General features: G+C 40.2%; 2 protein-coding genes across 2 annotated transcripts in view; both read left to right on the forward strand.

The window, feature by feature from the left end:
* The first annotated feature begins 2,570 nt into the window (after positions 1 to 2,570).
* On the forward strand, positions 2,571 to 7,177 carry selenop2 (selenoprotein P2). Its single transcript, XM_063219044.1, has 5 exons — positions 2,571 to 2,637; positions 2,968 to 3,218; positions 4,020 to 4,232; positions 4,681 to 4,789; positions 5,289 to 7,177. The coding sequence occupies exons 2-5, from the start codon at positions 3,001 to 3,003 to the stop codon at positions 5,550 to 5,552; spliced, it is 804 nt and encodes a 267-aa protein (XP_063075114.1). The 5' UTR covers positions 2,571 to 2,637; positions 2,968 to 3,000; the 3' UTR covers positions 5,553 to 7,177.
* Positions 7,178 to 7,891: 714 nt separating this feature from the next.
* Positions 7,892 to 16,239, forward strand: part of elovl8a (ELOVL fatty acid elongase 8a) — a 9,614-nt gene continuing 1,266 nt past the window's right edge. The window contains exons 1-7 of the mRNA XM_063219043.1: positions 7,892 to 8,105; positions 8,226 to 8,292; positions 8,848 to 9,035; positions 11,003 to 11,083; positions 11,796 to 11,852; positions 11,969 to 12,083; positions 15,873 to 16,000. Coding sequence (XP_063075113.1) covers positions 8,091 to 8,105; positions 8,226 to 8,292; positions 8,848 to 9,035; positions 11,003 to 11,083; positions 11,796 to 11,852; positions 11,969 to 12,083; positions 15,873 to 16,000 — 651 coding nt within the window. The 5' untranslated portion in view covers positions 7,892 to 8,090. The remainder of the gene's footprint in view (positions 8,106 to 8,225; positions 8,293 to 8,847; positions 9,036 to 11,002; positions 11,084 to 11,795; positions 11,853 to 11,968; positions 12,084 to 15,872; positions 16,001 to 16,239) is intronic.

Raw genomic sequence — 16,239 nt, forward strand, 5'->3', positions numbered from 1 at the left:
GCATTAGTCCCTCAGATGTAAATGAAAAACTACCCACGTTCATGAGCTTCAATTTAAGTCCAAGAGGACCTTTCTAGCTGGAGTGCAACAGCTGCTATGTCCAAAGTTATTCACAATAGCCTATCCGAAAATAGTAGCCTACTGGCAGGCATTCAGTCACTTTCAGCCATTATCAATTCGTATGGGACTTTGAACATCAATATTACATAAACCATATTTTACAGTGTTTGACCTTGACTTGAAAATTGCATGCTACACGGATCCATTGACTTTCACTAGCTTAGCGACATATTCCCTCTTTTAACTTGTCTTAAAGCAAGACAACGCTTAACATGAAAAATAAGACACTTGACCACCTTTATAAACCCTGGCCAACGATTTTAACTGTATTACAGTGTAAGCCCCGAAATAGTGGAATACTCCTTTAATAGGCAGAGGGCACCCTTTCCCCCAAAAGTTAGGCTTAAATGGGTTAAAAGATGTTAAGCAGTAGCATTCACTGTCACATTCTGCCTTTGAAGTTATAGTAGTGTATGTGACTCCAAAAAAAACAGACACAAAAAGACACCAAAATTGTGAATCATTTTCGTGACTAATGATGTCTAGCTTACTGAAACGTACCTTAGTAGGCCTACAGGTTGAGGGACGGTGAAAAGTAATGTGGCATTGATAGCTGAAAGAGCTCCCTTAAAGCGATGGTTCGGAGTAGAATCGCCCTAATGCCATTTGAACCGTGACACCCATCCACCTTTACACCCGAAGTGTTTTCTGCCGCAGACTTACATCAACAGAGTTGCCGTGTTATTCGATGTTTATTCCGGTTAGCTTGACTCAAGCGCATATGGATACTGGGCACCGTCTCCAAACTTTCCCCACAAAAATAACATGTCATTACACCAAACTTCTGCAGTAGCACAAATATGGTCTGTACTCACGAAACGAAGCATTTGGAAGTTTGGAAATAGTCCAGGAGTTTAGTATTATTAACACAAGCTGAATAGCTTCTCTGCTGCTAAAGCTGTGCCAACGTTACTTCCGTCATATGAGACAAGCCCGTAAAAGTCTTCAACAAACTTCCAGACGAGAGTGTTAAAAAAGTTTTCATTGAATTGTGATTAAGGCTTATATTTTCAAGGCAATACTTAAAAGATATTTCAAATCTTACCTACTATCAATTAGACAAGGATTTTCGTTATCAATACTGATGCTGAATTCACTTTTCATTGTGCATATTATGAGCTTCGTTTAGGACTCTTACATGCTTGTCTTAGATGACGGAAGTAACGTTGGCGCAGCTTTAGCAGCAGAGAAGCTATTCGGCTTGTGTTGATAATAATAAACTCCTGGACTATTTCCAAACTTCCAAATGCTTCGTTTCGTGAGTACAGACCATATTTGTGCTACTGCAGAAGTTTGGTGTCATGACATGTTATTTTTGTGGGGAAAGTTTGGAGACGGTGCCCAGTATCCATATGCGCTTGAGTCAAGCTAACCGGAATAAACATCGAATAACACGGCAACTCTGTTGATGTAAGCCTGCGGCAGAGAACACTTCGGGTGTAAAGGTGGATGGGTGTCACGGTTCAAATGGCATTAGGGTGATTCTACTCCGAACCATCGCTTTAACTGAAGTTGTGAGTGCAGAAAGTAAAATAAAAAATGTGATATAAACTTGAGAATTTAGTCAAAGAAGAGCCACACTCGTCATCAGACTCCTCATCTGAGAGATACGTAGGCCTATGCCCCTCAGCCAGGACTGAGTATCCAATCAGAAATAAAATTCTAAAAAATTAAAACAAAAAACAAAAACCCTGCTCTATTTGAGTCTCAGCACTGACCCACATGACTTGGTGTATTGACAACCTACATGTGGTACTGGAGTCCCAAGTCTACTGTCCACTTTTGTACATTGCAAATGTTAGCACAGCCACATCTACCTCGGAGTGAGTATCACAGTTGACATGTTTACTTATCAGTAACTCAGCTGCCACTATTGCTGCCACACAATTGCACAGGAGTTAAGCTATTTCAATCATTCTCCCAAAAAAAACGTTCATAGATGTAGGCCTACTGTACATTAGGCACTAGGATAGGCTATCTGGTCTGCAATGGACATGTATTTTAACATGCAACGCATGAATGCAAAGTAACGTATACTGTACTTCTAGATAGCCTACAATTTCTTAGTCACAGGTCTACTTACAGTAGTAGCAGAACGAGTAGCCAATTCAATCATTGATGGGGTTTTTTATTTGTGAAAGTGATGTTACAACATCGTGTCATAATATCAGTGCTAGATTTCTGTGCATTAAATAGATAATGTGCAGCTTCTCTTGTTTTGGAATTATGTATTTGTTTCACAATGTTTACTTCAAGCAAACAATAACAAATGTGATTCAAAGTTTGAAGGTTATAAAATACATTCATTTATTTAGAAGACTCAACTATCTTTAACTCTGCATGGCTATTTATCTAGTGATTGCAGTCCACTGTAGTCTCTTGCCCAGTGATTGGTCCATAGTGTTTGTTTTGGGGGAAGCTTTTGGCTCTGATGTGAACTTTAAAACCAGGGAGTAATCAGCACAGATTGTTAGACTTCGATTTGCAAACAGAGGAGTACCGCAGGCATCACAACAGGTTTGTATTTAGGTGTTCCACATCTATTTTTACATTTTTCTGTTTTACTAATTCACTCACTAAATGTCTGTATGAGCAATGTCTACGTCCATACTGTCTATGTCCATGTATGAGTACTGTCTATGTCTATACTGTCTATGTCCTTACCTAGATTAGTCTATGTCTGCATGGGAGAGCAAGAAACGCAATTTCAAATTCTTTGTATGACCAGTGCATGTAAAGAAATTGACAATAAACTTGACTTGACTTGACTTGACTTGACTCAGAATAACAGCATAACTTGACTTTGGCAGATATATTTAAGCATTTTTGTCTTTTTTTCCCTCTCAGTGCATGTCAGGTTGTTAAATCAGGAGACGGGCAATGCAGGGTCTCTGGGCTCTGTGGCTGTCCACGCTCTCCGCTTGCTCGTGGGCAACGCCGTTGTTTGTGGAGAGGGAGGATGGCGCCTCCACGATATGCAAGGCTGCTCCACATTGGGAGATAGAGGGCAAGGCGCCCATGAAAGAGCTTCAGGGGAACATTGTGATGGTGGCCCTGCTCAAAGCCAGCTGACACTTCTGTCTCACGCAGGCTGCCCGGTAAGAGTTAACGGCACAGTTGAGAGGTTGTGGAGCCTACGAATCATCCAAAGAGATCATGTGATTATTCTTGAGGTTACTGCATACATTTTTACTCTGTATTTCATTAACCAAGCAAAACAAAATGTTAGATGCATAGATAATAAACCTAAATGATCAGATTTCTGTGCATACATTACATAGTTAAGATTTACTGTAGTTTTTGGTGCAGATGGGATCAGTGGCAATCTGACTCACCGTTTGTAAAATAAATCAACTACATCATAATGCCATTGCTTAAAGGGACACTGTGTGAGATTTTTAGTTGTTTATTTCCAGAATTCATGTTGCCCATTCACTAATGTAACCTTTTTCATGAATACTTACCACCACCATCAAATTCTAAGTATTCATTATGACTGGAAAAATGGCACTTTTATATGAAAAGGGGATCTTCTCCATGGTCCGCCATTTTGAATTTCCAAAAATAGCCATTTTTAGCTGCAAAAATGACTCTACTTGGACCGTACTAGAAAATATTTGTTTATTACTTAGTAAACTTTCATGTAAAGATCAATAGGCAGCCCAGTTTCAATGAGCAGCATAGTTGCAGTACCTTTTTGACCATTTCCTGAACAGTGTCCCTTTAACTTAGAGTTTTAAGCAACAGATCAGGACTTGGTTATTACCATTTTGATCAAGACAATCTTATAATAGAAGCTCTTCCTGAAAGGGTTAGAATGTATATATTTTTACATAATTTGTTTGTATTATTCAATGTTTGCAAAAGCTTGTTCCTAAACCACATGTTCTGTTGTGAAGTCTAGGGGAGCTGCGTGATAGACTTGCTCGCAGCAAGCTGGCCAACGTGTCGTACATGATAGTGAATGAGCAGGCGGCCGAGTCCAGAGCAATGTACTGGGAGCTGAAGAGGAGAGCGGCTCAGGGGATCCCAGTGTATCAACAGAGTCCCCTACAAAACGACGTCTGGTCCACTCTTCAAGCTGAAAAGGATGATGTCCTCATTTATGACAGGTCTGGCTTCTGCACAAGTCATATCTAAGTCATAGCCCATTCTAAATAAGTACTATAGACAGGGGGGTAAAGTGTGAGTTCCCAGGCTCCCATGTGTATTGGCCCGGCCCACACAGTGTCTGATTAATGTAGATATATGGCTTGGGGGGGTCAATTGGAACTGATTGTACATACTAGGGCCCACAATTTGCTGCTACACCCCTGACTGTAGAGGCTATTCTTACTTACAGTATATTCAGCCACTATGTACATAGGCTACTATGTCATAGTGTGACTTAGTAAATGCAAATAATTTGGGTGAATTGATTGCACAAAACCGATTGACTTGTTTGGTCCAATATGAGCCAACAACTGCCAAACCCAAGGCACACGTAGAGCCATGCAGAACACATATTAACTTCAGGGAATCCAGGAATGGCATTTAACGTCTCTCTCCCCACCCACCTAGATGCGGCCAGCTGACATTTCACATCGTCCTGCCATACAGTTACCTCAATTTTCCATATGTGGAAGCTGCCATTCGCGCCACATACCACAGAGATATATGTAACTGCTCGGTAAGTGCAAAATGCCAATAAATGTGTTATGACAATACATTACAATTACTACAATATTATAGTGTAGGCTATATTTCTGTGCATGGTCTGTTTACTTTAAAGGTACACTGTGTGAGATTTTTAGTTGTTTATTTCCAGAATTCATGCTGCCCATTTACTAATGTTACCTTTTTCATGAATACTTACCACCACCGTCAAATTTTAAGTATTCATTATGACTGGAACATTTGCATTTTTCATACATGAAAAGGGGGATCTTCTCCATGGTCCGCCATTTTGAATTTCCAAAAATAGCCATTTTTAGCTGCAAAATGACTCTACTTGGACCATACTAGAAAATGTTTGTTTATTACTCACTAAACTTTCATGTAAAGATCAAATTTGGCAATAGGCAGCCCAGTTTCAATGAGCAGTGTAGTTGCAGTACCTTTTTTTGATCATTTCCTGCACAGTGTCCCTTTAAGTCACAAAGCCTAATTCACTATTATTATGTTCACAGTTACATAATACCACCTCTTTTGAGTCTGGATTTCCTGACTCGGCACAGAACAGCACCACACCATCTCCCACGCCGGTAACTGAGCAGAGCAGTGGTGGTGGTGCACTGGTGCAGCCCGTTGACGGCCAGGAGAATCCTATACACACGGCACAGCAGCACCAACAGCATTCTCAAAGCAATGGAACCATTATGGCACACACCCATCAAGAGAATATTGAGAACCAGGAAGAACATCACAGTGCTACACCAAAGTACGGCACCTAAACAGCTTTTAATTAGAAAAACAATGATGGTCATAATACGCATTTGATCCTTTGCTGATTTTGTTGGTTTGCCCATTAATAAAGGCCATCCTAAATCAGTCTGATGTTCATTGGCAAGCCTCAGGTGGCCCTGCCCAAGTTCCCAAGTTCCTTCTTTTTTTTCCCTTTTTTTGACTTTATTGATGATAAGACAGTATGAGAGGTGGAAAGGAAGCGAATGGGGAGGAGTCAGCAAATGCCCCGGGCCACATTTGAACTCGGATGGCCTGCATAGCAGCCCAGTGCCCTGCTGTTAGACCCGCGGCAGGGGCTAGGGCCCCACATTTCTTCTTAAGCAAGGATGCCATATGTGCACTGCAGGATTTTAATCCTCCGTGGCATTAAGTGTGTTGCCAATAGTTTTCTTAGACATTTTCTCAGCTGCCTCGAGATCATTGCCTGACTCCTCCAGTGCAGTTCTTTCTCACCGTTCTTGTGATTATTGAATCCCCACAAGGTCAAATCTTGTATGGATCCCCAGATCGGCCGATTGATGGTCTTTCTGTATTTTATACATTTTGGAAGAAACACACCAACAGTTTGCTCCTTAAAATCCAGTTTCTTGCTTTAGGTTTTGGAGTCCATTTCAGTCTTGTTCAAGTCTGTCTGGTCTGTGGGAATAGTTGGCAGGGAATCAAGCACGTATTTCGCTCGTGAAAATGAAAGTTATTTATTTAAGTTACTGTCTTTTGATATTCTGTCTCTCCGTGTTAAAATACACAGATCATTAAAATCACAGGCTGGTACTCAAACCAACAAAATCAGAAAGGTATCAAATACGTATTACTCCCAGTGTGTGTGTGTGTGTGTGTGTGTCTGTGTGTGTGTGTGCATGTATGCCTGTATATCAAAGTAACTCAAAAGCTGTGTAGGTGGACTGCAAAAACGAAACCAATGCACATGAGGGACAATAGTCTACATGTAAAATATCAAGCTGTTAAGAGAAATTCTATATTGGTAATTGATCATTATGTTCTCATATGTAGGGTAGACCAGTGTTTTTTTATCCTGGGGTCTGCATGTGGGTTAAAATTTCATGCACTCATGCTCTGTCTCTCGAGTTCTCCCTTAGTGCAAATGGAACATTAATTGGGCATTAATCTTCAGATTTGGAATTAGCTCACCATCAAATTTCTCAGAAACTCATTTTCTTTTCCATACCCTGCCACAAAACATGTGTGTTCTCTGTACAGTGATTGCCTTTACCACACTTGATGACTTAAGGCCCAGTCTGAGAAATTCTTGAAGAGAGTGCTGGAGCTCAATATGTGTGTGTATGTAGCTTGTAAGATTTCTTTACCTCCCCCCCCACTGCACGTAATGAAGTGTGCACTTGAAACCTTTCAGAGGTGCGTGCGTATGGAAGCTGTGTGGTGCAGGAGGCAAGAAATTATGTGATGCATATACACATTTAATGACACTCTGGAAGTCTCTCAAAACATCCAAAGGATTATGAAGAGTTGTGGTTTTAAATTATATTCTTTCATTTGTTCAGGTAAGCATTTAGCATTTGAGGCAAAAATCTGTAACGTGTAAAATTTGCATTTTGTGGAATTTCATTGTAATAAAGGTCATTTCAAAAGGCAAGTTGTTCCTGTCATTTCAAAACTCTGCTTTTAAAAATATCCCATTCAGTGGGCTAAAACGCACCTGTCACAGTGAAGTTTTTATTTGTATCCACATGTCGTGTTTAAACGTAAACATACACATTTAAAAATATATATGCATACATGTAACCAGCACCTATGAGAGAGAGGCTATGTTGGAATAAAACTTGTGGGGCTAGGGAGAGACAATGTTGGTTTGTATTCTTGCTGTTGTTAGGGCATAATTGAACCCAGAGCTTTGTAAGGTCAATTGTACTTTTATGTAGGCCTATTAGGCCAGTGATTTTCAAACTGTGGACCGGGCCCATTATTGGGCAATCTATTTCAGGTTTATTGATTATTGGGTCAGACTGAGGTTTGCCCTGGACAAATTGTAAACATTTTAAGTTGGCCCCAAATTGGAAAAGGCTGGGTCTGTAAAGGCTATTAGGCAAATAAACTGGTTGTGAAAAATGGATGCCATGCTCTCCAACCTCCAACACACAGTATTTTCAGCCAAGATAGAAAGCTTTAAGGTAGGCTATGTTGTTTTAAATTCCAACATATCCTATCCTTTTCCTCTCAACTGAAGCCTAAATTTCCTCTAAACTGAAGTCTCTCTCTCTCTCTCTCTCTCTCTCTCTCTCTCCAATTGGGTTGAGTGAGCTGAAGTCTTTATGTGACAGCCAAGAGTTGTGTAAGGGATTTTGTTAATCCCTACTAGACCAAAAGACCTCTGCAACCTTATCCCCGTCTAAGAAGTTAGTGACTTGGGTATTCTGCTCTAATTGTGTTTACATCACAAACTAGGCTGCATATGGTCACTATTCCACCAGACACTTCAGCACGCGCGGCGCGATTCGCCATCTTCGTCTCGTTTTATCGACAGATGGCAGCATTTCTTTGTTATTAGGATGCCGAAGTCGGTGGTAAGTAATGTCTTCCGATAATGTCATGGTGCCGCTTTTTATAGGGTAGATGCTATCATTGGTGAAGTTAATTGATTGACCGTTGCATAGAAAAGGAATAATGAATTCGTTCCCATACAGGTATTTAAAATGGGACTGCCGTGGAAGAGACTTCAAGACTTCCATCAATGGGTCTTAGATAATGGAGGTAGGTTTGTTAAAGAACAGAAGGTGGCCTATTTTAAAAGTTGCTATAGCCTACCACTCTGCTTTTGCAAGGCCATGCGTAATACCCAAGTCGATATTGTGCGTTAACGGCACTTCTTTATAATTTGTGTGGTGTATTGTAGTCTTGGTAGATGTAATGTGGTATTTCTAGCCATTTAGGTTGGGCTATTGGGTATTTGCCATGGGAAGTTTGCAAAGTTAGCGATAGGATATGTCTAGCTCAATTTAGGTCCGGGCTTCAATTATAATTTGGTTTGGGATGTGACATCAGGTTATTTTATGGAAAGTTTAGTTGATAAAATGGGACAGGTAAATTGATACCCAGCACTATAAATACAGAACCACTAGGGGTGCTACACTCCACTATTCAGCTCAATAAACTCAAAAGACCTAGAGGGGAAATACAGTAGGCCTATGTGATCTTATGTGCATCTCAGTGCACCCAATTCTTTTTAATACAAATTATTGATTCTGATATTGATTCTGATAACTTTAAATTAGGCATAACATTTTTCTTTCTCTGTGTGTCTCCCAGACAAAAGGACAGACCCATGGCTGTTGGTGTACTCCCCCGTGCCCATCACCTGCATCTTTTTGTGCTACCTCGTGTTGGTGTTTTTTGGCCCAAAGGTCATGGAAAAGAGACAGCCTGTCAACCTCAAATACATCCTAATTATTTACAACTTTGCCATGGTGTGCCTCTCTGCCTATATGTTCTATGAGGTAAGTGGGAGAGGGATGTATTCCAAATGCTATGTTGTTTGTTGGTCCTGGATAGGGTTGCCACCTGTTCCTTGAAATACAGAATCACCCCTTATTTGGAAGTTAAGTCCCTTACTTTTTCCTCATTTATCCTTAAAGTTCCTTATTTTCATTAATAGCTAAGGCTGAAACGGACCACAATTTGTTTAAAATGCAGGAAATTGCACCTAAAAAATATACTTTTTTTCTGGGGCAGGACGCCCCAGACCCGGCGCGACAATCCAGTGTCCCTTATTTTCATTTCTGAAAGGTGGCAACCCTAGTCCTGGACAACGGTCCACTCTACACAGGTACGTGTTTTGGATTAGATTGATGTTGGAAGATGCCATGTCTTTCTGAGCTATATGTTAAAGAGAGAAAAACATGCACATCCGTCTCAAAAAGATTGGGTGCAGGACCAGCAAAAATACCATGAAAAACTGAAAGAAAAGTCCGCGACACCAAGCTCCCGTTGCTCTTTTTTTAATGTGACGTTTCGGGCAGCAACGGGAGCTTGGTGTCGCTGACTTTTCTTTCAGTTCTTCTGAGCTATATGACCATGAACTGTAGCCTACTCAAGAGCACTAGTTAGTGGAGTGGCAGAAGGAGCTTTATTGTATTCTTATTGGCACACCGCGCCCCACACGTTTCTGTGCCACTCTGCCAATACTACAGACCCTCTACGCCTGTGCCAAAGGGCGTGTGGCATGGGAGAGGACAGTGTAGGTGGCTGAAGAAGTCGAAGCAGAAGAAGAGTGCAACAACACCATACCTTTGTGTCATGCAAAGCAGCGCACAAAACAGAATAGTGGGAGTAGGTGAGGGATAATGGACTGTCCATATAGGCCTATATGTGAGGTAAAAGAAAGGAAACACAGTCAACACACTTGACCTCCCGTATTCCAACTTGAATTTAAGCTTCCACAGAGTGATAGTGGTGCTGAAGAACAGGTTGTTCTACAATGGCAGCCGTAAAAGGGTCTCCATAGTAGTAGGCCCACAACAGTCGTAGTGGAAACTGATATGAGAGTTATGCTAAGAGTGTTCAACTATCTGGGCATCTTTTTAGTACTGTAAACTAGGGCTGGGAATCGATCCAAATTTCCTGGATCGGTTCGATTCCAATCCAGAGGGTCACGATCTGATTCGATCCACAATCCGATTCAATTCGATTCGATATCAATCTTCTGTGTTGCTGGGTTGTCACTTAAACCCATTTATGTGTAGAATTCTAAGACCGGCTATATAAACCAAAATATCTCAGAATTTGATGCCCACACAAACATGACATACAGTACCTTGGTATGACAGAAACAAGCGGGTAACTTGGTATGAGAGAGAAAGGTGGGATTAGACCGGCACTATTTATTTGAACAGGCCGTGTATATTTGTGCATGGAGCCTACATAAATGTGAAAGAGAGCTACAGGATGTGGTTGAGAAAATAACACCTACAATCACCGGCAAAAGATCGAGCCACAAAGTTGTGAATCGATAGGGCAATTTTCAATCCTGAATCGATATTGGATCGCGGATCGATCTTTTGAACCCAGCCCTACTGTAAACCGCTTGCAATAATATAGTAGGCCTACGATTACTGCCTCTGCTGCCTGAAAGGAGTCATTGGAGTAAATGATGGGGGAGACCATTCTTAAATTTCTTGTGCAGAGGTATTTTGATGAACGTATTGTATGCTGAATTGGCAGCACCGCTTGTTGTTTTTACTTCTTTGTATTTCAGCTTGTTTTTGTTTGTGTATTCTGTGTTGATGTTATCCGAGATTTGATATACAGTAGGCCTGTAAGACCTGCATTTTATGTAACAGAACCACCTGGACCATTAGGATGTGCTGTGTTTGTTATTATCAGCATAATGTAGTTCAGAAAGAAAACAAAAATTATACATTAATGGATTTTTTTTTCTCTCCTTCTCTTCTGAACCTTCCAACAGTTCACGGTGACCTCGTGGTTGGCCAATTACAGTTTGCTGTGTCAGCCAGTGGACTACAGCAACAGTCCATTAGGGATGCGGGTAATTACTTATTCACTTACTTATTTGCTCATTTACTGTTTAGTTTGTGTATTCCGGTATTTTTTACGTATATGTATATGTATATGTATATGTATATGTATATGTAGCCTACATGTACTATGTAACTGTATACAAGTATACAAATATCAGAAAACATGTAGGCCAGAGGTCAGGAACCTTTTTGGTGGAGAGAGCCATAAACGCCAAATTTTTCAAAATAAATTTTCATGAGAGCCATACCATTTTAAAAACACTGAAAAGCATGTATTTCAATTAAGCCCAACAATTTTAGAGAGTACTGTCAAGTTATTGCTTTTATTGATAACAGGTAAGTAAAGGATTGCCAACTGTCAACTTCATTTTGGCGAGGTCTGGGAAAAATTTGCATTTCTTAGATGTAATTTCCTGCATTTTAACACTTTTTAACCTCCCTTGTCCTGTTTCAACTCATTATGGAACCCGTAATTTTATTTATAAATACAGGACGATTCCATATTTCAAGGCAACCCTAGATAAGTAAGAGCCATATACAGTTCCCAAAAGAGCCACATGTGGCTCTAGAGCCATAGGTTCCTGACCCCTGATGTAGGCTAACAGGATCAGCTTTAACTTCTTCTGCTTTTTATTTTATTTAAATTAAGAATCAACCATTTTTAATCTCTGTGTTACGCTCAGGGGTTTGAATTGTGCCTAATTGTTTCCTTGTGCACAGATGGCCAAAGTGTGCTGGTGGTTCTTTTTTTCCAAGGTCATCGAGCTGAGTGATACAGTAAGTCACAAGTGACATGATTATGCTAACATAGCAGCAGGTTTTGGAACATACTGTACTGTATGTGTTACATACAGTAGCCTCCATGAAACTCATTCAAAGTATGTTTCTCTCAGGTATTCTTCGTCCTAAGGAAAAAGAACAGCCAGTTGACGTTCCTACATGTCTACCACCACTGCACAATGATATTTAACTGGTGGTCCGGTGTCAAATATGTCGCTGGAGGCCAGTGTAAGTAGCCTGCTACACAGATTTATATGTTAACAATAAGGATACAGAATTTGTGTTCTACAACTGAATGGTGGAGTATCTGAGAAAGCTCACAGCAGTTGCTCAAAAGTTCACTGCATAACTGTTTCACCCAATAGGTGATTTTCATATTCTACAACATTTCACCATTTTATGTAGACAGGAGAAATGATCAATGAAAACATTGCTGACTAAGTTTTGGCTTTGTGGCTGTGATTAACAGAGACATTTGTTTCACATATAGGAACTGCACTATTATACAAATCTGTAGCCTACCAAAGCACGATGTCAAACCAGTCAACGCCTCTAAGTAGCCTCTTACTGCAGATGGGGTCGCCGGTGGGCCTATTCACTCTTTGCTGAGAAGACTCAACTACTTCATAACAACATTGCTATGACAGTACTGAGAGTCTTAAAACAGATTAAGACATTAGACCATTACAATTTTGGTGACAGACAGTTATAACATAGGCTCTGTGCTAAGGGGGTAATATGGACAAGCCTGCTGTATTCCTCCATACTCCTCCAGGCAATGCCTTGTAGCGCCTGCCAGATAGTATAGGCAATGGGTGAAAAAATCGCTCACAAGGTGATACAAGCATGAAAATTGGCACAGGTGTTCATTAGGACATGCTTATCAATATCAGGGGTGGAGGCACTCAAAATTCCATGTAGCATAGCAACGGTTGCTAGGCAAAGCATTTCCCTTAGAAACCAGCATCAATCATGCAGTTTCTAATTGATTTTGTGGTATTAAGGCATATGTACCCTGAGCCATTGTCTTAAAATCACTGTAGCAATGCTGAGAAAGGCTCCATATTACAAATATGCACCCTTTTCCTTACAGTAGCAACCAGCATCAATGAAAACAGGTTCCGAGCAATTATGTGGTATTGTGATGTTTGAATATTGACCGTGTGTCCTAAAATCACTACATGAATCCTTCAAGAGGTTATACATTAGCAACGTGTGACAATTATGTGAAAAATTTAAATTTAGATTTAAGTCAATTATGTGAAAAATACAATTTATACTTCAATTTACTTTTTGAAGATATAATGTCTCAATATGTTTTATATGTCTCAGTACACATCAGGCCTGTCTTTATCTTTATATATGAGCCTAGTAAAGCCATCTGACAATTCAGAGGTAAAAAACTGAACATTTTGGTAAGACAAAAAGCATACATGAATACAGTTAGGACAGTGCTGTGTTGTAAATTGTGACCTAGCAAAGTTATTCTTGACATGTCCTGGTAGCCTTTTATTAATCACTATATACGTATAGTGAGTTGGGTGCTACAATATTAAGATACAAACTGGTTTACAAAAAGTTGGGACACTTGGTATTTTGTAAATTAAAACAAAATATTCTTCAATTCATACAAACATTCGATCCATACATAAGATGGAGAGCTGTGCAAAGAGAGGAAAGCTGAAAGGAAAGCAATCCAAGTTGGTTCCTCTACATCAGGACAGTTTTGACCATGGGGTGGCCAGGTTGGGGCCCATTGAAATTCTGCTACTTGGAAATATAACAAGTTCATATTCTGGTTCTGGGCATCCTGTGTGGTGTCGCATTGAGAGCAATGGTATTAGAATAGAATAGAATAGAATAGAATAGAATAGAATAGAACAGAAAGCCTTTATTGTCATTATACAAAGTATACTGAGATTTGAGCTTCCCTACGAGGTGCACAGTCCTTTATACTGTAGATGAATACATTCCAGTAAGTGTAAGTTCACTTTAGTGACAGCTTTGGGGAAGAATATTCATTTCAAACTAGGCTAGTCTATGTGGTGCTGAGCGGTCAGTGTGGTGTACCATTGATATTACTGTAATTATAGCATAAGCATATAGCATAAGCATATCTCATCATGCATGCAAACTTACTCACAAGACTATTAGCTGTGGAACTCAGACTGTGAACACTATGGAAACCAATTTCAGTCTTTTGCCATAGCTGATGTTTGTGAATCTGGCAAAATGGTGAGGGTTTTGGGAAGAATGTGTGTGGTCTTTAAACACCTTCATCTATGACTGGGTTACTCTTGAACAATGCTCAAGGAACATTTCACTCCTCATCAGGATTGTACAGGTAGCTGTTAATACCTGCTGGGCATTGCTGCCTGTCGCACCTCCTCCGGTGCCCATGGGTCAGCGAGAGAAAATAAGACTTGTGACACAAACATCTTTATTGTATCAATTACTAGACAAACATAGGGAATACACATTCATAATGCATAAGTATCATCTTCAGGTCTTGAGGTAGGGTATAGTGAGGATTCATATATTTCTCTACAGTTGTTAATGTCACACCTCCCTAAGAGATGGTCAAGGTGTGAGTTCTGTGATTCTATCTCAATAAGGCTTCTCTAAACAGTTGCGATCCAATGTCTCCCACTCACCAAGGCTATCCTGCCACAGCATATCAAGAGGGCAGTTGGCTATTGCTATGCAGGCATGTAGTGTTGTATCAGCAGTTGTCCTCTCTGGCTGAGTGGGGATGGACTGGCTCAGCATGGTGGAAGGTTCTTTGGTCAAATTTGCCTAAAACCAGTGCAAATTGTCCAGAGTTGCTGAAGTGTTCTTGATAGAGCAGATGTCAAGACTATGTGTTTATGCGCATCTCAAATGCACTGACTACACAAAGCTGACTGTAAGAAAACAATGCCTTTGGCAGTGAAATTCTGCCAATTGAAAATGTTTAAATTCTGTCTAGCTATAGTCGATAGTAATCTATAGTAGAAATATTATAGCCTAGTGTTATACAGAAATGAAAGGTTTGGTAGTTTTAACTTTGTAAATACAATATACACTCAGTAGAGGGGTGTAATATATTAACCTGACCAGTAGAGAAACACATGTCTTTGCATTCCAAATACTATCTGTTGTTTTGAATGTAACTTATCTTTAACTTGACATATAATTAGGCCCTTTAGGTTGAAAGAATTTTACAGTCATCCTAAATATATTAGTCCATTTAGTTTTGGATATAATAATGAATAATACTGGGGTAAGCATGAGGATCACTGTCAGATGACACTTCTCAACACAGCATGTATGTATCATGTACTATACTGTATGCATTCTTTCTTCCTGATTTTTTTTTTGCCTGGTCAGTTGGCAGTATTTGGTACATGTATATAAAGATAGGCCTAGAGACATTTGTAAAGCCAGTTTCACTTGACATGATTTTAAAAAGACATTATCATTTAACATGGAATTATTCACATAATAACAATGATTTTGGGTGGATAAAATTACATCATAAGGGGTCATTATGGTACATATTTGCCATATAACTTCTTGAAGAATTGCTACAGTGATTTTAGGACAATGTCTCAGGGCACAGATGCCTTCATACCACAAAATCAATCAGAAATGGCATAATTGATACTGGTTGCTAGGGAAAGTGCTTTACCTAGCAACCGTTGCTAGGCAACATGGAATTCTGAGTGCCTCCACCCCTGACATTGATAAGCATGTCCTAATGAACACTTGTGCCAAGTTTCATGCTTGTATCACCTTGTGAGCGATTCTTCCAGTATTTAACACCCATTGCTTACGCTATAAGAGGGCAACAGTGTGAAGAGATGAAAGCCAGGATGTGTGGGATCTTTAATGATACTCCTGGCTCTACTTACGCAGCGTGAGTTGTAGATGGTGGGTATGGGAGGCAGGAGGCAGCCTATGATTTTTTGCGCTGGTTTGGTTAAAGTTGTAAACCGTGTATTACATTATTATTGTATCCATGTTTGTGATCCTCAGCATTCCTGATTGGTCTGATCAACTCCCTGGTGCATATTGTCATGTACTTGTACTATGGGCTGGCTGCCTTTGGGCCACACATGCAGAAATATCTCTGGTGGAAACGCTACCTCACCACCTTGCAGCTGGTAAGGGCATTATTCTCATTGATGTCGACACGACACTCTGTGGGTCCCCTAGCCTAGTAAACCAGCGCCACCCGCTGGACGCCAAACTTTTTTCGGCTGCGAGTAGTCTAGCCTCGGATCGGTCGAACATTTTGAACACATTGCCCTGAGTCTGGCAAACCAATCACAACGCAGAGATTTGTTTTTGAATTTGTTTTGAATCAAAGCGGGCGAGTTTTTGAGGGAATGACGACAAAGCT

This window comes from Engraulis encrasicolus, chromosome 16, assembly GCF_034702125.1.
Source record: "Engraulis encrasicolus isolate BLACKSEA-1 chromosome 16, IST_EnEncr_1.0, whole genome shotgun sequence".
In the NCBI taxonomy this organism is placed as follows: Eukaryota; Metazoa; Chordata; class Actinopteri; order Clupeiformes; family Engraulidae; genus Engraulis; species Engraulis encrasicolus.